This window comes from Moschus berezovskii, chromosome X, assembly GCF_049115385.1.
Source record: "Moschus berezovskii isolate FMDL1 chromosome X, NW_MosBer_1.0, whole genome shotgun sequence".
Classification (NCBI taxonomy): domain Eukaryota; kingdom Metazoa; phylum Chordata; class Mammalia; order Artiodactyla; family Moschidae; genus Moschus; species Moschus berezovskii.
Window position 1 is genome coordinate 146,828,372 of NC_142488.1, and position 24,192 is coordinate 146,852,563.

The 24,192-nt window shown below is 57.4% G+C and overlaps 1 protein-coding gene across 1 annotated transcript; it reads right to left on the reverse strand.

Annotated features, from left to right (window-relative positions):
• Positions 1–6,404: 6,404 nt before the first annotated feature.
• LOC129564088 (extracellular matrix protein 2-like) lies at positions 6,405–14,219 on the reverse strand. Its single transcript, XM_088834123.1, has 9 exons — positions 14,054–14,219; positions 12,238–12,624; positions 11,628–11,912; positions 11,226–11,341; positions 10,772–10,904; positions 10,405–10,562; positions 9,403–9,542; positions 7,017–7,343; positions 6,405–6,585 (listed from the first exon to the last, which is right to left on the reverse strand). Exons 1-9 carry the CDS (start codon positions 14,217–14,219, stop codon positions 6,405–6,407), a joined length of 1,893 nt encoding a protein of 630 aa, XP_088690249.1.
• Positions 14,220–24,192: the final 9,973 nt, after the last annotated feature.

Genomic DNA, 24,192 nt, shown 5'->3' on the forward strand with positions numbered 1-24,192 from the left:
AGGGCTGGATCCACCTCCAGGCCCACTCCAGCCTTTTTGTCCCCGTGACCTCAGAAGGGGGTTCAGCTGGGAACTGGCAGGGGGCAGCACAGATTCTGGGGGTCCTCCTCCCTGGTTTGCCTGCCCTGAGCTGAGGCTCGCAGAAGCTGATTCAGAGAGGTGGAGCCGACCAGTCATCCTTCTTGCTCCATCCGAGCAGGTCCCCCAGGGTGCAGGAACCGTGGTGAGGTTGGCCACTTCCTCAGCGCTAAGGCTGGTGCTGGCCACTTCTTGGGGTAACCGGGTCAGCCCACCAAGCATCCCAGAAAGAGGCTGTCAGCAGCCATGACACCCACGCCATCCCTGGTAGCTCAGCCACTTCCTGAGAGACAAGCCCACTCCTCCTCCCTGTCCCGTGGGGTCCCAATTCCTCCACCCAACCCCGGCCCTTTTTGCCCAGCCTTGGCCCCAGGGAGTCTCCTGCAAGAGCAGCTTTGGGGAGACAGAAGTGAGGGTTTAGATGGGACAAGAATCTGAGGCAAGGAGTGCTGCTGAGATCTGTAAAGGAGAAATGAAGGCCAGACAGAACTCCAGAGCCCAAAGGAGGAAAGAAAAAAACTCAACCTGGCAGGGGCCGAGGGCAGGTCAGGGAGAGGCGGAGCCAATGAAAGGAGAACAGGGGTGAGGCCTCAGGGTCCCGCACACCTAGCCAGCAGGTAGGTTCTAGAAGGTTCTACCAGAGCAGTGGTTGGGCCCAGATCCCTTTTCCGTGTGGAAGCATCCATTCAGGCATGGCCAGCTGGACCTGGGACACAGCCTTGACAAAACTGTGGTGGCTCCCTCTTGTTCTCATGGGTGAGGTAGTGACACTTGGTTGGAAACATGTGCCCTTCCGGACACGGGTGTTGATTTCGCTTATTTGTTTGTGTGCTTTTTTTTTTTCTGTTTATTGGTGACATATTCAAGTATCTCTGGCAGTAGAAGGACTCATACCATGAAGCCCGGGTCACCCCATGGAGAAGCAACTCTCTTTCACAGCTGGGAAGGAGGAGAAAGAGGGTCCAAAACACATATAAGATCTTGTGCTCACATTGTGTGAGCCTGCAGGAAATGTCTAGAATTGGTACATGGACAGGGACAAAAAGTAGATTTGTGGTTTCTTGGGGTGTGGTGTGGTTTATAGAGTGGTGACAGACAAAGGTATGAATTTTCTTTAAGACTTGATGAAAATGTTCTAAAATTGACTATGATGACGTTGGACCCTCTGTGAAGATACTAAACAAAACCCATTGTACACATTAAATGGGTGAATTAATTGTATGCTATAGAACCTTTCCAAAATATATTATGGAAAAATCTGGACAAGCTTTTTGGTCAATGCAATATAGCTCCATAAAGTTATTGAAACATTTTTTTAAATGAAAAAAAAAAAAAGGCACAAGGCATGCCTACTGTCTAAGGAGCCAAGTCGCTTTACTGAGTCAGTTCCCAACTGGCCTGGTGCCCCCAGCCACCCTCTGTTGAGCCTTGCACTGCTCTGGGGACTCTGCGGCCAGGCTCTGAGCTCTGCGGGGAGGGGACTGGAGCAGGCCATGGCCACACATAGCACCAGAGGCACTCAGGAAGGCTTCCTGGAGAAGAGGACTTAGAGCAGACAAGTAGAGAAGAGGGACATTGTTGGCAGAAGGAAGACCATGGGGGAGCAGGAAGGCAGTTAGATGGAAAAGCTTAGTGGTGGGTCAGGCAGGCTCCTGGAGGGAACTTGGGGCAGCAGTGAGGCGACACCCTGCATCTTGGAGCTCTTCCCCGCAACTGGAGGTGCGTCTGGGGCAATATGTCCGTAAATATGGTTCTTGCTCCTGGAAGGCTTTTCTGTCTGTGGTTTGCAGTCTGCAATAAGCCATAACTGCACGCCCGGCCCAAGGCCCACTGAGTCACTGGGCCTGGCCCTCTAATTTGGGGGCCACTCCCAGACCAGCCAGGCTGCACCTCAGTCCTGGGCATACCCTGCTCCCTCCCTCTCCTCTGCAGCCGAGGAACAACCGGGACCCCAGTCAAAGCAGCCGCTGAGTACAGCACGTCGTGCTGGCCACGGCCTCCTGGCCTCTGGCCTCCCGGGGCTGGGAGGAGGCAGTAGGAGGCAGGGGAGGGCAGGCATGGGGGCAAGGCAGGAAGGAAGAGCAGACATTTCCTGAGGCCCCCGGGCCCTCAGAGGACGCTGATGCACAGCTGTCTTAGCTCCACAAGAACCAGTGCAGAGAGGGCTGGCTGAGGGACTGGAGGTGGGGGTGGGTGGACCGGGAGGCAGAGGTCGGCCTCTGCCAGCAGGAGCCCAGGGGTGACTAACACCCTTTCCCAGCATGCTCTGTACCTCTGGGACATCACTGCACAGGCCCCCAAAGCCCCGGTCTGGACACTAGCCCCAAGGGACTAAAGAAGACTGGGTGATCCTGCTAGCAGCCCCCTGCCCCTCAGCCAGGATACACTAGCAGCCTCCACTTGTTAGAAGGCCCTTGTGCCAGGAGTCAAGAACACAGCCCGCTCAAGCTGCCTTTGTTGCGCATCCCTCAAGGGCAGAGCTTGGTAGCCTGGGAGGTGGCCCAGTGGGCTGTGCTCCCAGAGGCTCAGAGAGTGCCTGCCCCAGCCTGAGCGCCAGCCCACCCAGATGCTCACCCCCATCCTGTGTGCTTCTAGGGCCTGGAGAGATTAGCCTGACCCTGACCTTCAGGGGCCTTGGGCCAGCCCCTTCTCAGGGCCTTCCTGGCCTCCCTGCCTTGCTGTGTCTGGCTGGTGCTCCCCTCTGCCTCTGCTAATCATTCCCCTTCTCTGTTCTTCTGGGCTCCCTGGTCATTTTTCAGGTCTCTCTTCTGCATCTCTGTCACTTCCCAGTCAGCCTCAACTTCCATTGGTCCCCCTCACCCGCCTGGAGCTCACTGGATTGGGCACAGAGAGGACTTCCGGGGAGAGGGGGCATAGGGAGGACTTCCGGGAGGAGATGGCTCCCAGCAGTGTCCTGGGGCTGCCTTCCAGCTCCTCCTTGGAGTGCTCCCATGGGTTCTTGCAGAGCCAGCCCAGTTGGGGGCATCACCCACAGGAGCCCCATTACCAGGCAGGGACCTGTCACACACACACATTAGGGTCACTTCCTGAGCACGCCACCCTGCCTAGAACTAAGCCAAGATCTTGGAGAGGGCCCTCGAGGTTCCTAGGCACTGCAGCCCCTGCACCCAAGCCGACATCCCCAAGTTCACAGCCTTGCCTGCCGTCACTCTCAGCCTGCTGGTTTTATCCACTCCCCTCATCCACACTGCCCAAATCTCTGCACTCTCATGGGCTGGGCAGGGGCAGGGCAGGGGCTAGGCCCACAGTCACTAGGAGCAGTCCCTACCACCTCATTGGTTCCTTGGCATTCCGGAGCCCCCAGGGCCAGCAGGTGTAACGTGCCCAGGGGACCCTTTGGATGCCGGGGGCCGGTCCCGCTCCTTAAGAGTGGGCCAAACCTCCACTTTCTGGAAGGTTCCCAGCACTGATGGCTGAGGTGTGGTCGGTGAAAGCTGGCACTCTCTATGCCAGAGCTTTTTTTGACCTTCCCTTGAGGACATAATCACACAGTGGCTCTGTGTCCCAGGCCACCAGGGCTGTAATTTCAGGGCTTGAAGGGGGCTCCTTGGGGGCCTGGCCCATGTCTAGCTATCTTTAGAGAGGCACGCTCTGGGTGTGGCTAGAGGAGGCAGCTGGACAAAGGACTGTGCCACAGGGCTGTATCTGTGGCCGCTTGCAAAGCCAGGGAGACCCCGGAAGGCCATGAAACAGGGCGGGGTCCTCCCTTGGTGAATGCCAGCCCCCAGGAGCGGGCCCTGGATCTGCCTGCTGCCCTGGGGCCAGCAGGCTTTGGTGGGGGCTGTAGCTGAGAGCAGGTGCAGGGCAGGGGGCCAGGCAGCCAGCCTTGCTGGACTGGCCCTGCGTGCCCGCCATGGTGCCACTGCTCACAGGTCAGGGTCGGGGGAGGCACAGGCCTGGGAGTACAGCATGTCTGCCACATCCTTTGCCCTCTTCGCTCTCTAACGCCCCTTCCTCAGCCTGCCTTTCCTAAAGACCACCACATGGGTTTATGAGGCAGGAAGAAGCCTTGGAACCCACTGGGGGAAGGCCCTTGAAGGGCTGGGCGGTGGGCCCTTGGGTTGGAGCCCTGGGGAGGAGGAAGAGGTGGCTGGAAGAACGTCGGTGGGCAGGACTCTGGGATTGTGCATGAGTTGAGGCCCTCGAGGTTCCTGGAAGGAGTGCCCCCCGGCTCCCTGTCCCCCTTCTCTGCTCCTAGCGGCCATTAACTTCTGTGACTCGTTCCTGGTTCCTGCTGTCCCCACTGGTCTCATCCTCAGTCATATCCTTACTGTCGGAGGACCTCAGCTGCCTTGGTCCAAGGACTGATGAATGCCTTGGTTTTCACCACCTAAATGTGGTCACCCCTGCCCTATTATCACCACCATCACCATGAGGACCATGAGGAACCCTCTGATGCCCAATATTTCTGGTTACTCACTGGGTCATGCCCACTGCTGGGCACCACAGCCAGCAGGCACCAGTGAGCAGAGGGTACAGGGTGGACTTGGTCCTGCCACCAGGTATTGGCCACAGTGCTTGCTCCCCTGGCTCGGGTTCTGTCTGGGGTTGTCACCCTCCTTGGTGTCATCACCCTCCTTGGGGTCATGCCGCCATGGGCATCACCCAGATAGGACTGAAGGCCCTGACATCCCAGCCCTCTTGGGGAGTTGCCTGAGCTGAACAGAGGGTCTTTGACCCGGTCACCCCCTCCTTTGCTGGGAAGGCCTACCTAATGATGACAGGGTGTATAAAAGTCCTGTGCCCTTGTTCCAGCTCCTGACCAGCTTGGGTCCAGGGCAGTGGGCCTTGGCTTGTCTTGCATTGTGGGTCACATGCCAGCTTCTCCCTGGGCCCACTCTTATCCTCCCCTCCCCTCAAGAGCCTCCGAGGAGACTTCCTCACACTTCTCCTCGCCTCCAAGTCGGCTTCCAGGGAACTCAATGGTGGATACCCACTCGGGGCTGAGGAGGGTCATGGGATTGCCCAGGCACTGTTGGGTTCGGTCCACCTGACAGAAGCCCCAAGGGCCAAGTGTTATCTGTGTGAAGTGGAGTTAGCCCGGAGGGTCTGCTCAGTAGGGAGGTAAGAGCAGTTGGGGGTTAGTGTTGCCCAGCCTGAACTTCCTGTGCCTGCTGGGGGCCAGAACTCTGAGTCTGGGGAGGGGACTGGGGGCTGACAGAACTGGAGCTGGAGGGGTTGGGCGGGGCAGGCAGCCAGACTGGGGAGGAGGGGTTGTGAGAGCTGGGAAAGCAAGGGGGGTCTCCCCACAGGGCCAGCGCCTCAAGGGCTGCTGACCTCTGACCCAGTCCAAACAGGAAGTGCCGTATCTGTGGGCCCAGGCCCAAGAAGAGAAAGAATGCAAGGATGAGTCCAAAGCAAACACTCCGCCAGCTTCCCATGCCTCTCCCTGCCCCCTGCCAGAGTCTGGCCTTTTCTCTGCTCAGAACTCAGGGCTGAGGCGTGTGGGGGCTGACTACAGAATGGGACTAAAGCAGGACTCCCAGCTCCCAGGCCCAGACCTCAGACCAAGGCACTGACAGGGCAAGGTCTTGACAGTGGGCACTTCTTCCTTCACATCCAGCAGCTGCACTGCATCCTCAGTGCCTGTCATGTGCTCTCTCTCTCTCTGGCCACCATATTGCCACGAGCTCCCCATGCCCCGGTGGAGGGGCTGTGAACTGTTCCAATGACCTCCAACAGGTTCTCAGCACAGTTGAAGGGCCTGGCAGGGCTGAGCGCTCAGCTAGCTGCTGTGTCCCCTACCAGGAGGACAGTCAGCACTTGTGTGTGTCCACTTCCAAGATAGGGACGCTTCCTGGACAAGAGAGTAGTGATGCTTCCCTGAACAGTGAAGGTGAGCTGGGCCTCTAGATGGCTTTGGGCCAAGTTGCAAGGGGACTTCAGGACCCTGGCCAGAGTGGGTGGGCGTGGGGAGGCTGTTGGAGAAGATTCTAGAATCAGGCCCTTTTAACCTCCTGCTGATGAAACCATGTCCAGGATGTGGGCTCTGAGGGCTCCATGCACCCTGGAGTGCCAGCATGTACAGGCAGCCGAGATCCAGGAGGGAGGGAAGTAGGCCGGTGGAGGCGAGTGGGATTGAATGAGATGTATTTATTATGTTCAAGTCCAAACCAGCACTGTACCAGGCTGGGCCATCTACTGAGTGAAGGGGCCTCGGCAGTCAATGGGACGTGGGCACATCTGAAGCAGCAGGGTCTTCTAGAACTTTCATCCAGTGGTGCATCAATCCGTCGGAGCTGGGCCTAGGCTCCTGCCACCTCCAGGCCCCCGAGAGAAGGGGGCGGGGAAGGCTGGCAGTGGGACTAGGCAGACTCCCCCTCCCCCTGCTGGGGCTCGAGGACCACGCTATGGTAGGCCCGGATGCAGGAGAAGGCAGTGGGTGGGATGCGGCGCCGGTCAATAAGGTTGTTCTCCAGGTGCGTAGAGATGAGGTTGGAGTCCTGGGCCACACGTGTGTCACAGATGGAATTCAGGGGCACATGTCTGTGGAGGAGGGGATGCAGGAGGAGCTGAGACCCCAGAAAGGAGAGTCAGGCATCAGGCAAAAGGAGAGAAAGCGTGGTCCGACAGTGGATGGTGGGGACACCAAGGCACAGACACCAGGCCCAGGGTGAAGGGTCACCTGGCCACTCCCAACCTCTCCCGCCCTCCCCTGGCCCAGATTCTTCTACCAGCCACCGGGCATGGCCTTCAATCACAGCAATCAAGATGGGCCCATGGAGGCAGGGAAGGATGACCCCACAGTCCTGCCGCTGGCCTCTGGGGCCCCTGGGTGATGAGTCCACAGGCCAGAACATCTGGCCAGCCTTCCAGGCGGGGTCTCTTGGTCTCAGTGGCGCTGCCTCCCTCCCGGACTGGAGGTGGGGACAGGCTGGGGTGGGGTGGGGTGAGGGAACAGCAGGATGCAGCCCTACCTGATCTTGTTATGGCTCAGACGCAGCACCTGCAGTGCCCGGAGGCCCAGGAGACCCCTTGGGATGGCTTGCAGCTGGTTGTGGTCCAGGAGCAGCTCGGCCAGGGAGGCCTGCAGGCCCAGGAAGGACATGCCGTTGATGCCATCCTCGCGCAGGCTGTTGTGGGCCAGGTGCAGGGTCTCCAGGCCAGGCTTCATGTGCGCGAACACATAGCCGGGGATGCACTCGATGCGGTTGTGGTGCAGTGTCAGGTGGCGGAGGCCCCGGGGCAGGAAGGAGGGCACGTGCACCAGCCGATTGTAGGACAGGTCGAGGGCCTCCAGCTTCCTGGGGTGTGGTAGGGGAGCTATAGTCGGGGGCTCCTGGTCCACGCCCCAGAGGAAGGTAGGGACTTGCTTCAAGATGGCAGCAGCCACCAAGGCTCGCAACGGCTGGGGAAGGCCAGACCCTGTCTGGCTTGTGTGCCCTCTGTCCATGGATGCTGGGAAAAGGTCTGTGCAGTCCTCCCTTGCTCACCGCAGAGTTAGCAAGGCTGGCCTTCGGGGCAGAGATGGAAGACCTGCTCCCTTTCCTTTCCCTCGCTCCTAAGCCTGAGCAGAGAGGCAAGTGGTCTGGGCCGAGAGCTATCTCCCTGGCGGTCCCCATGCTGCACTTTCTTGACCTCTTGGCCCTACCCAGGCTGAAGGTAAGCCAAAGACTGATGGAGAGGGAAACCAGGAGCACACGGTGGTGATGCTTCTAGAACAGTTTGGGGCAAGGCAAGTGGCTTGTCTCACTGATATCCCCGCCCCAGCCCCTGTGGGTGGGGTCAGCTCTTTGGCCTTGGGGTGGATGCCATCCTCCGTCCAAAGCAGGTGGGTCTCTGGTGCCTCCCAAGCCTGCTGAGCCAGCAGCCCCCTCTCTGTCTACAAGCTGGAGAAAAACTGGCCGGCGCCAGCCTAGGCTTGACTGGCCGCCAGCCCCCTGCCCAGGCCCCGTGGCGGGAGTGGAACATGGCTGGGCGGCCCCTCCCTAGGCTGCTGTCTGTTTTCCTTTGCCCCCTTGGCAAGAGGGGGAGAGGAAAAAGGAATAATTAAACCCAAACGTCCTGGTAACTTTTTCCTGGAACACAAGGGCGCAGGGCGGGAGGCTCTGTTCCCTGGAATGGCGGTCCTGACTCTAAACCCCTCCCTCACCCCACCCCTGCCCTACCTCAGTTGTCTTCAGACCCCAAGGATTGTCCCTCCCCAGCCCTTTGTCCAGTCCTGGGGTCACATCCTGACTCCTTAGGCAGTGCCTGTAAGGGCCCTATCTGCTCCCCAGCCCCTCCTGATGGTGACCTGACTCAGCCATCCAAATGAGATCATGGAGACTCATCCTGGACCCTTCTTCCTATAGTGGGGTGACTGTTGCTGCTAAGTCACGTCAGTCGTGTCCAACTCTGTGAAACCCCATAGATGGCAGCCTACCAGGCTCCCCCATCCCTGGGATTCTCCAAGCAAGAACAATGGAGTGGGTTGCCAGTGCTTTCTCCAATGCATGAAAGTGAAAAGTGAAAGTGAAGTCGCTCAGTCGTGTCCAACTCTTTGCGACCCCATGGACTGCAGCCTACCAGGCTCCTCCGTCCCCCAAAGATATGGCTGCCCAGAACCTGTGTATGTGACCTGATTTGGCAAAAAGGTCTTTGTAGATGTGAGTGAATGAAGGATCTTGGGATGACATCATCCTGCTTTAGGATGGGCAGGAAATGCAATGGGAGGTGGTCTTATAAAACAGAAGAGGAGAGATACAGACACAGAGGGGAAGCCAGGTGAAAAATGCAGAGACTACAGTGATGCGGCCACAAGCCAAGTGGGACCTGGAGCCCCCAGAAACTGGAAGAGGCAGAAGAGATCCTACCCTGGAGGGAACACAGCTCTGCCACACCTTGATTTTGGATCTCTAACCTCCAGAACTGTGAGAATAGAGCTCTTTGTTGTTTTAAGCTGCCCTCTTTGTGGTACTTTATTATGGCTGCCCCAGGAAGGTCACAGGCCTTTTTCCTGTGACTGCCATCTCTTCCAGGTCCCTTCCTGCTCCCTTTGCTTCCTAGCTAAACCCAGCATGGTGACAGCTTCCTGCACCTAGACTTCCCTCCCTCCGGGCACAGGCAGAGGAGGGATTTTGTGGCCTTGGGAGTTCTGTCGGGTGGGAGGGCCAGAGGGAAATCTTGGAGGAGCAGGTGGTGACTGAAGGCCCAGGCCACCCTGAACCCTGGGCAGGGACGCAGGTGACCCAGGTGACCCACCAGGCCCTGTGAAGTCTCTCTGCCTTCCCTCCCAACTCTCTGTTTCCTTTGTGAGCATCCTCTATCTCTGTGACCATGGGGGCAGAGCTTGGGCGGTGCCAGGGAGACCACAGTACTCACGGAAGATCGATCCAAGCACGGGGTGCCAGTCGGTCCTCCTGGAGTCTGTTGTTGCTGAGAACCAGCACGCTGAGGCTGCGGCTGTGGTTCAGTGTGCCCTCTCTCACTTCCTCAATGACGTTTGTGCCCAAGTGCAGCTCCTAGGGCCAGGATTCAGGGTAAGCAGTCCACCCACCACTCAGTGGTGGCCTAGCCCAGCTCCTTGCCCCCTTCCACTGAGTCCCACTGTCTCTGCCCCTCTCAGGGCTGTGGCCAGCTGTGCAAAAGATCCCAGTTGACACCTGCAAGCTGTAACCATGACTCTTCAGAGTCCTGCAAGACACAGGCTCAGAGAGCATTGCCAAGCACGGGAGATCATGCGGCCCAGAGAGGGCATGAGCCTTGTTCAGGGACACCTGGCAGGTCCACAATGGTCCTTGAGGCTCAATTTTGGGCTCCAAGAAGATTTTGTTAGGTGGAGGAAAGGCCCTTTGGTGCTGAGGCCTCGTGGGTTTAGCATCAAAATTGCCCCCACAGGCAGCTGGCCCAGCTGTTGTGGGCAGACACTCCAGTCTTTTGGCCACAGCTTTACCCTTGTGGCTCAGTTGGTAAGGAATCAACGTGCAATGTGGGAGACCTGGGTTCGATCCCTGGGTTGGGAAGATCCTCTGGAGTAGAAAAAGACTACCCACTCCAGTATTCTGGCTTGGAGAATTCCATGGACTGTATAGTCCATGGGGTCGCAAAGAGTCGGACACGACTGAGTGACTCTCATTTCCAGGGATTCCCTGGTGGCTCAGAGAGTAAAGCGTCTTCCCACAATGCAGGAGACCCAGGTTCGATCCCTGGGTCGGTAAGATCCCCTGGAGAAGGAAATGGTAACCCCCTCCAGTACTCTTTGCCTAGACAATTCCATGGATGGAGGAACCTGGTGGGCTACAGTCCCTGGGGTCGCAAAGAGTTGGACACAACTGAGTGACTTCACTTTGCTTTGCCTCTCATGGCCTTGGGGCTTTTAGTTACCTGCAGGGAGGCTGGCAGGCCGGGCGGGATGGCCTGAAGCTGGTTCCGGTCCAGTCTCAGGTACAGCAGGCTGCGCAGGGGCTGGAAGGCCAGAGGGGAGATGTTTCCGTCATGTAGCCGGTTCCCTTCTACCTCCAGCGTCAGCAGCTGGCTGAGACCTGTGGCAGCAGGCCAAGGGGGCAGGTGAGCTGACTGCTGAGCTCAGAAGGCCGGCTGGGAGCTGCCCACCTTAGCTCCAGAGACCCACCCCCCAGCCAGCCCTCGAAGCCAGGGCCACCTTTCTGGTTTGATGCTCCCCGTCTGCCCCCCAGGAAGCTGCCTTGGGTGGAGCCTCCTCTTGGCCCCTCCCCCTGGGGCCTGTTCGCACCCCGGAAGCTGCTGTGCTCCAGGCCCTGAAGAAGGTTGTCATTGAGTTTGAGCTCCTGAAGGGAGGCGGGCAAGGCTGGCACTGTGGACAGCAAGTTCCCATCCAGGTTCAGCCGCTTCAGCCGCGTCAGATTCTAGGAGGTTGGAGGAGAAGACCAAGCTGGAGACTGGGGTGCCGCTGGCTGGGGCTGGGCCTTCCAGGTGTGGCCTTGGGCTCGTCCTGCCCACAGACACCCTGGTTGGGTTGCATCATGGCTTCCTGGTTCCCTCTTGGACTAGGCTTTTCTGGCTATTTCTGGAACTCTCCTCAGGTTCTCCCAAGACTGCTGATCCCTTGGGGGACCTCAGGATCTGTGTGGGCCTCCATGCTCCCAGCTGTGGACCATGTCACCCTACATCACTGACACCCCTGGCGCTGGACCCCCAGGAGACCAAGATGAGGGGCTGCTGTGTACCTTGAAGGCGTGGGGGTGTAGGCCAAGGGCATCCAGCTTATTCTTGCTCAAGTCGAGCCACTCCAGGTTGGGTAGTCCCAGGAAAGTGCGGGCCGGGATCTTGGCAATTTCATTCTCTGCGCACACACAGGGCAGCCATTTTCCCAGCCCCTCCGTCCCCCTCCCTTCTGCCACTCCGTACCTCCTCCACACAGCCCAGAGGCCACAGTGACAGACTCCTTGAAGGAACTGACTCTTCTGATTGACCTGGTCAGAGCCTCTCAGGTCAGAGGGGAGGTGAGTCGTCCCCAGGCATGGCGGGGCGGCAGCCACGGGGACCAAAGACCAACTGTGGAGGAAACCCAGGTATATGTCCTTCTACCCCTGCCATGGGAGTGACTGTGGGAAAGCGGGGCCACCCACCTGCCAGGTAAAGAGTGGTCAGGCCGGGGTCAGACAGGGCAGGGACACGTTTCATCTTGACATTGCCGCAGGCAATGGCCGCCTGGACCAGGAGGCAGGAGGCTGGCAGGGAGGGCATCACCTGCTCCGCAGTGCCTGGGCCTATAGGCCCAGGGCTCTGCCCTCTCCTGCTTCCAGTTCTTTTCCGCCCACGACCTGTGGTCTCTGAGGTGTTGCTGACCCCTTCGTCTCGGCTATGATCCTTCTTCTCACGCCAGCCTGCAGGCCTGGGTTGCTGGGGGCCCCCTGGAGGATGAAAGATGAGGCCTCAGCCTGCTCACATAGCAACGGGGGCCCGAGGCAGAGCAGGGTCTTTCCTGGGGCTCCCCAGACCTGCTGGTGACTCAGCCAGTTGTACCAGAAAAACAGGCCACTGGGCCTCCTGCCCTCGGCACCAAGGGCAAAGGCCCAAATTGGGGCCCTGAGGCTGGGGTAGAAGATATGTCTTGGGAGGGTTGCCCTCCTGCCTTGCCGATGGGGGCACTCAGCTTGGGCACTCTGAGAGCAGGTGGGAGTCTCAGTGGATGGGGAATCAGTGTGATTGGGCTATGTGTCTGAAGCCAGTCCTCACCTTTGGGAGACCTCTTGGGCTTTGGGTCCCTTTTCTTGGCTTCCCGGCCTCTGACCTGCCTACCTTGGCCCTTCTTGGCAGCCATGGCACCCTCTTGAACTTGAGGGGTCCTTGCCACCCCAGGCCTGGTTGTATCTGTGGCCTGGGGGTGGAACTGCACGGTGCCGGCTGCATGGTTGTGGCCCTGTTTGTACTCCCAGGCTGCTGGCTGTGTCGACTTCCTCTGGGTCAGCCCGGGTCTGGCGAGGACCTTCCAGCGAGGGGCTGTGGGCCGGGTAGGGGCTCCAGGGGTCCCTTCCTTGGAGGTAGGCCGCTGCCGTGGCCTGTCCAGCTGCCTGTCTTCAGGCCTGTCTGGGCTGCCATTCCTGAGCATGGGTTGCACTTGACCTGCAGAAGGAGCCAGTGTGGGGGGGGGGAGGTGGCTGGGACCCCTGTGTGCCTGGGACCCCTGCATGCCTGGGAGGCAGCACCTCCTTCCCGAGGAAGGAGATCAGCCATTGGCCTACCTGCCTGTCTCCTGTATTTGCCCAGGCTTCAATTCTGCCTTTTTCTTCTCTCCTCAGGAGCTCTCGGCCTTCTGTCACCAACCCAAAGCCACCAAGTGTCAGGGATTCCCTGATCTCCAACCCACATTTTCACGGTGTCAGAGTGGGGGACCCCGAATAGGAGAGAGGTTCTCAATGTGATAAGCAGGCTGCGTCACCCTGCCTACTTCTCAGAACTCCCAGGGATCCTTCAGGGACAAGGCACCAGCAGGTCCTTGGCACCAGCAGGTCCTTGACGGTGGGCCCAGGAGACCTTCAGTTGCCCTATTCAGAGAGGCGGGGCCTGCCCCTGTGTCTTCAGTTCCCTGTGGCTTCTTCCTGGGCAGGGAAGGGTAGGGACCCCCTCTGGGAAGATGAAGGGTTGCTGCCACATGGCACAGTTTGCTCCTGGATGTGGAGGCCCCAGTGCCTACTTGGAGAGGAGGTGTTGAGGGTGAGGAGAGCCTACAGGCCACTCTGAGGGGCTGTCAGCCATTGCAAAATGAGGATAATAGTCTCCCACCCCAGGCCTCCCCTCCACTGCATGGTGCATGCTGAGTCACTCAGTCATGTCCAACTCTGTGTGACCCCATGCACTCTAGCCTGCCAGGCTCCTCTGTCCATAGACTTCTCCAGCCAAGAATACTGGAGTGGGTTGCCATGCCCTTCTCCAGGGGGATCTTCCCCACCAGGGATCGAACCCAGGTCTCCTGCATTGCAGGTGGATTCTTTACTGCTGAGCCACCCGGGGAAGCCCCTCACTGCATGGTAGCCCCTCTTCAACCAGCACTGACCATGGGCCTCTCCTGCAAGTCCTGCTGTTTGCAGTTGGTAGGGGACTGGGTCCCCTCACGGGCCCCTCCCATCCCACTTCTGGGCCTGGGCGAGGCCTCGGCTTCCAGCCTCCCGTGCTTCTCCCGATCCCCTCGGTAGGCGTTAGGGCAGCCAACTGTACTCTCCAACCAGAAAACCTGGGTCCATTCTTCCAGATCCAGCTGCAGCGGCCTCTCTTGGCGAGGGGGTGTCTTCTCTCCCCTGTCCCCACCATGGGCAATCAGCACAAGGGCCTCTCAGAGTCCACCATGCCCCCTTGCCCTCCAGGAACGGGTTCCGTGAGGCTCATGGGTCCCTAGTGGCCCTGAATGGAACACTCATGGGGGGCGGGGCATGAGGTGGGCAGCCTCAGGGTGAATCTGCTTGCTCTCCCTCTGCACCAGCCCTGGAGGTGGGGGGTCTCAGAAGTGGGGGAGAGTGCCATCCTGCCAGCCTCCCTGCTAGTGCCACTTACTCACCGTCTGGGGGCCCAGATGCGCTGGGTGATGGCGGCTGCAGGGTGGGCAGCCCTGTGGGAGTTGGCCGGGCCCCGGGCCCTCTCGGGCCCAGGACTTGCTTGGCCAAGGCCCCTCCAGGGCAGCACCCCACCCAAAGAGCCAGGACGGGAAGCAGCACCCTCTTCATGGCCGCCGGGGCTGGCGAAAGAGATGAAATGCTGGGGAGGATGGAACACCAGTGGGGCGGTAGGCGACAGTCTGGCTCTCAGAGCTACAGAGCTTTGAGCCTCCCCTACCTGGCCCGGCCCTCCTCTAGGAAGGCTGCCCCCCAATAAACGCCTCCCCAGGCCTGGCCCCCGGCTTCCTGCAAAGTCCACTGCTCTCATCTGAGGAGAAAGAGAGATTGATTTTTTTCTCTTGGACCTGAGCGCTCTTACTCCTTTTCTGAGAAGCCTGCGTTCATTCTCCACTGGCCTTGACCCAGTGGCCCCCGTGAATAGGGCTTCTGTCTCTGCATACAGGGGGACCTGTGAGGCCCACCACAGATGGGGCTGCCCACCATGGGCTGCCAGGTCCTACCTCAGTGGCTGGGAAAAGAGAGGCTCCGGGCCTTGAGAGCCAGCAACACAGCACAGGGCCTCCAAGATCCTTGGGAGCCAGGGCAGGTTCCCAGGCCACCTGAACCATGGTGGCTCCGGCCCCTCTGTCGCAGTTGCCGATGCTGAGGCCTCCCAATTCCAGGGGAGACAGAACCCGTTGGCAGAGCTGGGATGGGGCCCCAGTGCCCCCCACCTCTGGGCAGCTCCCTTTCCTCCAGGCCTCCACCTCCTCCTCTGTAAAACAGAGAGTGGGTATACATACACCCTGCAGGCCACCTCTCCCCCATGCCCTCACCCCCACATGCGAGTTTGTGTGGACCAGGGCAGCCGGGTTCTTTGGGAAACCTTGGCCTGGGGCAACCTGGCAGCTGCCTGGGTGAGGCCATCTCACAGGTCCTCACAGACTTCTTGGCTAACAGTTTCCAGGCCCCATTGGGACTGCTGACATCAGGCAGATGGGTCTCTCTGGGTCGGGATTGGGTCTGAAAGCAGGGGCAAAGAAGGGGTGTCTTGACCACAAGCTCCCTGGCCCGCCCTCAGAGGGCCCCAGCTCTAGGCCCAGCTGTGGTAGTGGGCGGGGGCTGGCAAGGCGGCCGGGTCTCACCACATGGCTCTTTGGGGCCAGCCTTGAGGAAGCTTTTCCTACAGCTCTGTCCAGCATTGACTTATGTTTGGAAGCGATTTTAAAAAAATGAGTTAATTGTGGGCAAGGCTTGGGTGGAGGGGAGAGGGGGAGGGGGTGAGGAACACGGCCAGGAAGGCTTGTGGAGGAGTGTCCTGTAGCCATCTGGTGCTCAAGGTATTTGTCCGGGGCCAGGAAGGAATGTGTGAGACCTAGGATGGGGTGGGGGCCCAGATTTCCCCCCACAAGCGAGTCTTCCTTTGTGCCTGGGGAGCAGCCTGAGTCCCGATTTCCATATGTGGTGAGGACACAGCAGTCACTGCCTTACCAGAGCCCTTGGGCCACCTAACAGTCCCACTTGAGCCACACAGGGTCCCCTGTCCTATCCGGGACTCTGGGTTAAGAACTGAATTTGGGACCATGGGACAGACAGTCTGGGGATTGTGATCAAGCGCCCTGGGAGCCAAGAATGAAGCCACCATCTGCTTGTGTGCTCATAGGTGACACAGGATATCCTGGGCTAACATTTTGCTAAAGCTGGGGGAGGGGGAGAACATAGGCACAGGAGGCCAGGGTTTGCCCAGGGACCCTGGACCACTGAGCCCAATCCCTCCCTGCTCAGTACAGAGAAGGAACCGAGAGGGGGTAGGGTTGGCCCAAGTCTGATGCTGGAGACCGGGTCTCCTGCCTCCCGATCTGGGCATTGCTTGAGGACGTGGTAGGACCCAGATGGGCCCCTGGAGACGGACGGACTGGTGGGAGCCCCAGCTCTGACCCTCCCCCTGCCTATGGATGGATTCTGGAATCCTGGCCCCCAACCCATTTCCCCTGTTCGCGCCGCTCCCCAGGCGCTGACTAAACATCCTGCCATCTGGTTCCCATTAGCTGGGCTGGAGGTGGGGGAAGCCTGTTCCCAGGTTTCTCTGGCACAGTGGCCTGGAGGAGGGAGGCCTAAGCTCCTACCCACCTAGGCAGGAAGGGGCGAGGCCTGGAGCACTCTCAGCCCCCAAGGTCCCATGGAGTCCTGTCCTTGCTGCCCTTCTTCCACCGGGGGCTCATCGGCCACTTGGCCACCTACTCTGTCCAGTATTGAGGCGCCTGGCCATCGTGGGGACCTTGCAACCACCCTCACAGAGCACAGCCTGCACACAGAGTTTGCTCGTGGACTGGGCTGAGACAGGCAGGGCCCCAGGCCAACACTAACCCTGAGCCTGGTGTCTGGATTTTCCAGGAACCAGAGTTGTAGCCTGAGGGTTTTTGGAAGGGTTTTGGTCTCCCAGCTCTGCCCGGACGGCTCAGCCATGTGATGTCAGGAGGAAGCCTCCCTGCTCAGGGCCTTGGTCTCCCCATTTCATTGTGGTGGATATGGTCTCTTTAGAAAGTTCTAGGATCTGAGAACTGGAAGGGACCTATAGAAACTGGATGTGATGATCACAATTGCTTCTGGTTGCACAATCTCAAGGTTCTGAGGGCTAGGAAGGGAGTCTTGCTTCTTCTCCTTTGGTTCTTCCCTTCCACATGGCCAACTGTCTACATGCAATTGCCCCCTAAGAACACACATACCCTCATGAGTCAGGACTCACTCAAATTGGCAGCCTAGAGGATGACAAAGCAATGCTCTTTATCCCTCAGGCCTCCTTAGAACTGCACAGCGGAAAGCTCCTGTCCTGTCAAGGGAGGATTGGAGAACAGATCTTTGCTCACAGAACATTCCTGAGCCCCTGTGGTGGGCCAGACACCATGCCTGGCATGGTGTGTGGTACGCTAGTGAACCACATGGTCAGCTTTCCTGTGCTCACAGAGTGTGCTGTCTAGTGGGGTATATGAGGACCCCATCAGAAGGAAAGGGGCTGGCCACAGTGACTGTAGGAAGAAACACTTTCGACAGGATGAGGACTGTGAGAAACTGACGTTTGGGCTGAGATGTGAGTAAAAAGGAGATATCCATGCACAAAGGGCTCCAGTAAGGAAGCCCCTGAGGAGGATGGACAGCAGTGCGAAGGCTCTGAGGCAGGAAAGGCTTTGGTTCACTTTGAGAACCAGCAAGGAGACCAGTGTGGTGGAGCAGGCTGAGTGAGGGGTGAGGTTGGGGAAGGGTCGCAGGGCTAGCTTGATAGCGCATCAAAGTGTGGCCAGTGGACTTTGCCTTTGACCCTGAAGGAAGCAGGGAACTGCTGTGGATTTCTGAGCAGAGGAGCTACACGTGATCTGACTTTTTAAAAAAAATTTACTGAAGTATAAATTAGCACAGTATTGATTTACAATGCTGTGCTAATGTCTACTGTACAGCAAAATGTACAGTTATACACACACAGACACACACACACACACATATATATACACACATATATATAGTTTTTCTTTTTCATATTCTTTTCCATTATGGTCTATCACAGGATATCGAATACAGTTCCCTGTGGATATAGTACAGAAAAGGAAATGGCAACCCACTCCAGCGTTCTTGCCTGGAGAATCCCAGGGACAGAGGAGCCTGGTGGGCTGCTGTCTATGGGGTCGCACAGAGTTGGACAGGACTGAGCGACTTTCTAGCAGCAGCAGCTATACACTATGATCTTGTTGATTATCCATCCTATACATAATAGTTTGCAGCTACTAATCCCAAACTCCCAATGCTTCCCTCTCCCTCCCTCCTCCTCCTTGGGTAACCACAAGTCTGTTCTCTATGTCTGTGAGTCTGTTTATGTTTCAGAGATAGGTTCATTTGTTTCGTATTTTAGATTCCGCATATAAGTGATATCATATGGTATTTGTCTTTCTCTTTCTGACTTATTTCACTTAGTATGAAAATCTCTAAGGCCATGCACGTTTGCAAATCCATGTTGCTGCAAAGAATTTCATTCTTTTTAATGGCTGAGTTATATATATATGCTGCATCTCCTTTATTCATTCATCTGTCGATGGACATTTAGGTTGTTTCCATGTTTTGGCTATTGTGAATAGTGCTGCTATGAATATAGGGGTATGTGTATCTTTTTGAATTAGAGTTTTATCTGGGTATATGCCCAGGAGTGGGATTGCTGGATCATATAGCAACTCTGTTTTTAGTTTTTTTGAGGAACTTCCATACTATTTCCCATAGTGGTTGCACCAATTTACTTTCCCACCAACAGTGTGTGTGGGGGGGTCCCTTTTCTCCACACTCTCTCCAGCATTTATTATGTGTAGACGTCTTAACGATGGTCATTCTGACTGGTGTGAGTTGGTAACTCATTGTAGTTTGTATTTGCATTTGTCTAATAATTAGCAACATGGAGCATCTTTCCATGTGCCTATTGCCCATCTGTAGGTCTTCTTTGGAGATTTCTCGATTTAAGGCTTCTGCCAAGTTTTTGATTGTGCTGTTTATATTTTTGTTATTGAATTATATGAGCTTCTGTATATTTTTGAAAGTAAGCCCTTGGGCACATCATTTGCAAATATTTTCTCCCAGTTCATAGGTTGTGATCTGAGTTATATTGTAAAAGAATCCTTTGGACTGTAGGATGGAGCACAGACTTGTTGAGGGCACAAGGGCAGAAGGAGGGAGCCAGTGTGGAGGCAGCTGCACCCTCCATCGGAGATGTCTTTGAGTCTGGCCCAGGGTGGAGGGGGCTAGTGGGAGAAGTCGGTGGAGCCAGAATAGTGAAGGCTGAGTCCGAGTGAGCCCGGGGCAGAAACTTGGGAGGCCAGCTCATGACCTGTCAAGTGTAAAGTGGGTAATCAGACAGCCAAGTGGTCAAATCTGTAAGGCAGTTCTGTGTATGCATCTGGAGCTCAGGGCCAAGGTATGGGCTACCAGTCCTGCCCTCCCGCTGCCTGTCATTAGGCGAGTTCATTGAGACCCAACTATGTACCAGGCCTTCTGCCAGGACCCAGTACCAAGAATAATGGCTCTGCAGCCAAAGACACACTCCTGGGGTGACACCCAGAGCAAGCAGACAGGCCTGTTCTTGTGCCTTCCACAATGTGTCCCAGTAACATCAAAGCTTGTCTGCGCATGTGCGCGTGCGTGCTTGTGTGGGCATCTATCATATATAAACAAAGGTACAGTGGCCTTTTCCCTCTTCAAACTTTGAGAAGAAAAAAGGCAAACTTTCCATGCCCTCTTCCTGTTGCCAGCCATTTCTTCCCTAGAGAAAACCCATCTTGTTTTAATGCCATGAAAACCCCAGAGGATCTGGTCCCAATTAAACAACTTTTCTTGCAGATGCTTTTGTGAGAACCAAATACATCAGGAGGTCCAGATTCCTGCGTCGTACTTCCTTCCTTGAGACCTGGTGTTCCTGAGCGAGCAAGCCACGGAGGGAGAGCGAGAGAGAGAAAGAGAAGAGAGGCACATAGACAGACTAAACGAAAGACAGAAGGGAGGGAAAGGGAAAACAGAATCCGGATGATGGCTGAGGATGCAGTGATGGGTAGTAAGAAGCACTGGCAGTCAGGAGAAAGAACCGTGGGCATCCTCTGGACTGTGGGCATCCCTGGGGAAGGTGCCAGTGGAAGGTGGGCCAGAGGGGGTGGAAAGCAGCAAGCATGGCTTGGGGACAAAAAGGTCCCAGGTGGCCGATGTGGCTGAGTCGAGGGAGCAAGGTTAGGGGCAGGTGGGGGCCACTCTTCCAGCCTCCTTCCCGTCTGAAATTCCAGATTGTTCTTGCCAATAATGTGGGCCCTGCTTGACTCTCCATGGAAGCTGCCCCTCCCCTCCAGGTGGGCATCGAGGGGCCCCACACGTGGGGCAGAGGCTAGCGTGGGCCTGGGGGCGAGCGAGCGGGAACGCGAGGTCGAGCCTCCCCCCCCAGCCCCCACCTCCCCGGCCCTCCGGAGTGGGCAAGTTCACGTTCCAGTCCTGGCGCCCGCATCTCCAGCTCCAGACGCATGTGACTCAGCCCCGCTGGCCTTGCCAAGCTGTCTAGACCCAAGTGTCTTCCCGTGGAGGGGGCCGTCCCGCCCGCCACTTCCTCTGCCGCCGCCCCGGAGTGGGTGTGGGGGGACGCTGTGGCGCCCCAGTGCACGTGCAAGGGCGTCCCCGCCTCGCCCGAGCCGCGTGTGCGCGCTCCTGCCCCATCAGCCTTCGGGGGGCGCCAGGCGCGTGCGCGGAACCCCCAGAGACCCGCCCTCACCCCCCAGAGAGAGGGCGCGAGCGCGGGGCGCCCCAACGCCCGCGGAGGCCTGGCTCACCTCCTTGGAGCCCAACCCCTCCCCGCGTGTCTCCCCCAGAGGCCTGGGAGCGCACTTGTGGGGACATCCCCGCCCATGCACCCTGGCTTCCTCCCGCACCCCCTCAAGCGCCTCGGGCCTCCAAGCGGACTGCAGGCCCTCACAGGCCCTGGGGGTGGGGCCTTAAAGCAGGAGGTTCGAGGCCTGGCCTGGGTGTCCCAGGAGCAGAGAGCCAAGGGCTCTCTCAAGCCCCTCTCAAGGGCTGGCTCTCCAGCTGCCCCTGCCTGTGCCCCCTACCTCCCGATCCCTGTCCCAGCATAGGGATCAGAAGGGACAGAAAGATGAGGCCAAGGTCCCAGGGAAACTACTTCATCCTCTTGCACCATCAGACACTCTCAATGTGCACACAGGCCGAGAATGAGAACGTTCCTGATGGTTCTCGTCAGGCAGCTCCTAGGCTGACATTCCTAGCCAGCTAGGGCTAGGACCAGAGACCCCAAGACTCCCCCAAGCCTCCCCTCCAGGCAGTCCCATGTCTGTCAGGCCCATAGACACAGCTCTGGGGTCCTCCAGACTTATGCCACCCCAGTGCGTGGCCAGGCCAGTCTCCAGAGCCTCTGGGTGGGTGATTGGCAGCCCCCGAAAGGAAAGCTGGTGTCATTCTTGTTCCCAGAACCCTTCTGGTCTGTTGCTCATGACAAAGTTTGGGGTCCCTGCAGCCTTGAGGCTCTTCCCAATCTCATTGGTAAGGGTCCCCTGTGTTCATGTCCTCTACCCCTCCTCCCATCCGTGTGAAGATGATTTGTTTTGGAGTGGGTTTCTGGCTGTCACAGATGGCGTGGGCTGGCTGCAAGCCCTGGGCACCTGGGTAGATGGGTGACCAACAGTCCAGCCTGCTAGCTCATTCAGGAGCAGATGAGAGAGGTCCAGGAAGAGAGTGGGCAGGGAAGACAGAGAGAGGGAGACAGCCCTCTCACTTTGCCTCTCCTGGAGAACCTTGAACTCAGACCTTCCTCAGCCTGGCCTCATCACCCTGTGTCATTTCTCCCCCAGATCCAATGCCAGGCCCAGCCACTTACTTCTACAAAGCGCCTCAACTCATAACTAATGGAATTTTTCTCCTGCAATCTCTCTCTCTCTCTCTCTCACACACACACACACACACACACACACAGACATGTGCCCTTTTCTCAGGAGCCTGCACTTGGTGCTCACAAGAGGATGTGATGAGGAGTTCTTTGATCTCATTTTCTTACTGGGGAATCTCAGGGGTATGGGGAGTGGGCACTGGGAGGAGCCTCCATCCCACAAAAGCTCCCCTTTCTTGGAACAAGGCCTTTCAGGCTGTCTCAGAGGCAGCTGAAGCAAATCTGCCTTCTCTTCCTTGTGTGTGTGCGTTAGTCTCTGTCCAAGTCTTTGCGACAACTCTTTGTGACCCCGTGGACTGTAGCCTGCCAGGCTTCTCTGTCCATGGAATTCTCCAGGCAAGGATACTGGAGCGGATTGCCGTTAACTTCTCCAGAGGAGATTTCCCTGGTGGCTCAGTTGGTAAAGTGTCTGCCCACAATGTGGGAGAGACCCAGGTTCGATCCCTGGGTCAGGAAGATCCCCTGGAGAAGGAAATAGCACCCCACTCCAGTACTCTTGCCTGGAAAATCCCATGGATGGAGGAGCCTGGTAGGCTACAGTCCATGGGGTTGCAAAGAGTCTGACATGACTGAGCGACTTCACTCACTCTCTAGAGGAACTTCCCAACCTAGGGATTGAACCCTCACAGGCAGATTCTTTACCATTTGAGCTACAGGGAAGTCTCTTCCTTACTGGAGAGGTAAACCTTGAACTTCCGCTTTCTTTGATTGGCTGTTGAGGGGGGGACCCGGTTCAGATTCCCCCAGCACCCTGGGGTCTGCTGCTAATGGCAGCTGCAACTTTGGGGCCGAGATGCTCTCGAGGCTTTTCCTGTCACCCGATGCCCTGTACAGCTCCTGCCAGCAGCCCACTGCTCCAGGGCAGGGAGGCCATGGGGCAAAGCCACCTGGTTGACTATACATTTCTGTGCCCAAGGCACAGGCAAGGTGCGTCACGTGGCTGGCTTGCTGCCAGCCCATCCCTGACACAGTGAGGCCAGTACCTGTCAACTGGTCTCATTTCCAGCACTGACACATGGCCAAGTTTCCCCCATGATCAGAAGTTTGGTTCAGTTCTCAGGTCTGCGCAGGGCCCTGTGGTCTCTGCTGACATCCGTGCCCCCCACACCCAGCCCCATCCCCTCTCAGGCAGACATTATCCTTCAGCTCTTGACCTGCCCAGGCCTCCTGCACAGAAGCCAGGAGCAGGCATGCCCTCTAATAGAGTTGTCTACATCCCTCCCTGCCTCCCTGAGCTTGCATACCTCCCAAGAAAAAGAGCTCCCTCCCTTTTTCCAGGTAGCCAAGCTAGTGTTTTTGATAGTGCCCTCTGAGAGAAGTGCTTCCTTGTATTGAGTTTGTGTCCACATTTCCAGAGGCGTCTACCACTCTGCAGTCCTTTCTGCCTCACCCAGAGAGGCCCAGTAGTCTGTTCCCATCCCAGTCTCCAGTCTTTCCAGTGGATGAGGCTTGGGAGGAACCATGATTCAGGGGTGGTGTGGGAGGGGAAGCTGAGGCCTGCTGCTGCCATCTCTATGAGCTGAGGGCTGGCCAGTGGGCTCTCCATGCAGGGGACGGACCCGAATGACCCTTTGAGATGGTCTTCTCCCATCAAGGCCCTGAAAATCCTACCACATCTTATCCTGTGCCATAGACAGAGCTGCTGAGTTGGGGAAGGGCTGTTTAGACTACTGGCTCCATAGAGCTGGGTGGAGAAGGGGAATTTTCTTCCAGAATACACAGGGGCTGGTTTCTTCTTGATCTTCAGGAGCAGAGGATATGGGGAGGGTGGGGAGGCCACCACACTGCCATAGTTTCTCCCGCCAAATTCCCTAGTCCTAGAAAAGATCCACAGAAAAACCCACAAGAATTTGAATGTCTGAGCTGGGGCTGTGATGGAAATGAATTTTTTTTAAAAAGAAAGAAAAACAAAAACAGAAAAAGAGGGGGAAAAAAACCCCAAAGTCCCCTACAGCCTTCAGCGGTGAGAAGAGCCCAGGTCAGCAGCCACATTGGAGGGGGAAGGGATCTTCTGCAAATCTCTGAGTCCCTGGGTCCCTAGGCTGGAGCATCCTTCAGCTCAAGTTTAGAGGCTCTATGTTCTCAGAATAGCTTGGAATTCCAAACCATTCACTAGGGAATCAGGCCCTGCTCCACAAGGCCAGGCTGGGGTCCCTTCCTCTTAGCCCAGTCTCCTGCCCATCCCTTCCTTCCAGGACACGGCTGAGCCCTCTCCTGTCACTCAGAGGACTGAAGTCGCCTCCTGCCAGGTCCCTATGTCTCCTGGCCTGTAGCCCTGCCCCCTGATGCCACCCTCCAGGAGATGGCAGGATGGGGCACTGAGCAGGAACAGCCTCTGGAGAGAATCAAGGAGGGCTGGCAGCAGCTCCTTGCTGCTGGTTTCCCACTCCCTGAGCATCAGCCAGCCTCCAGCTCCTTCGTACCTCATCTGATCAGCAGGTCCCTGGGATGCGGGCGTTCACTGAGCTGGGGGTTTTGGAGGTGTGGCAGAGGACAGGCTGACAAATGTCATTTCAGACTCATTGAGTTTGAGGGGCCTGGGAGGTGCAAAGACATTTGTAAGTGGCCAGGGCAGGAAGGAGATACAGAACCTTCCAGAAGGTCAAAGACAAACCGGAGGAGGCGTAGGTGAAAGGA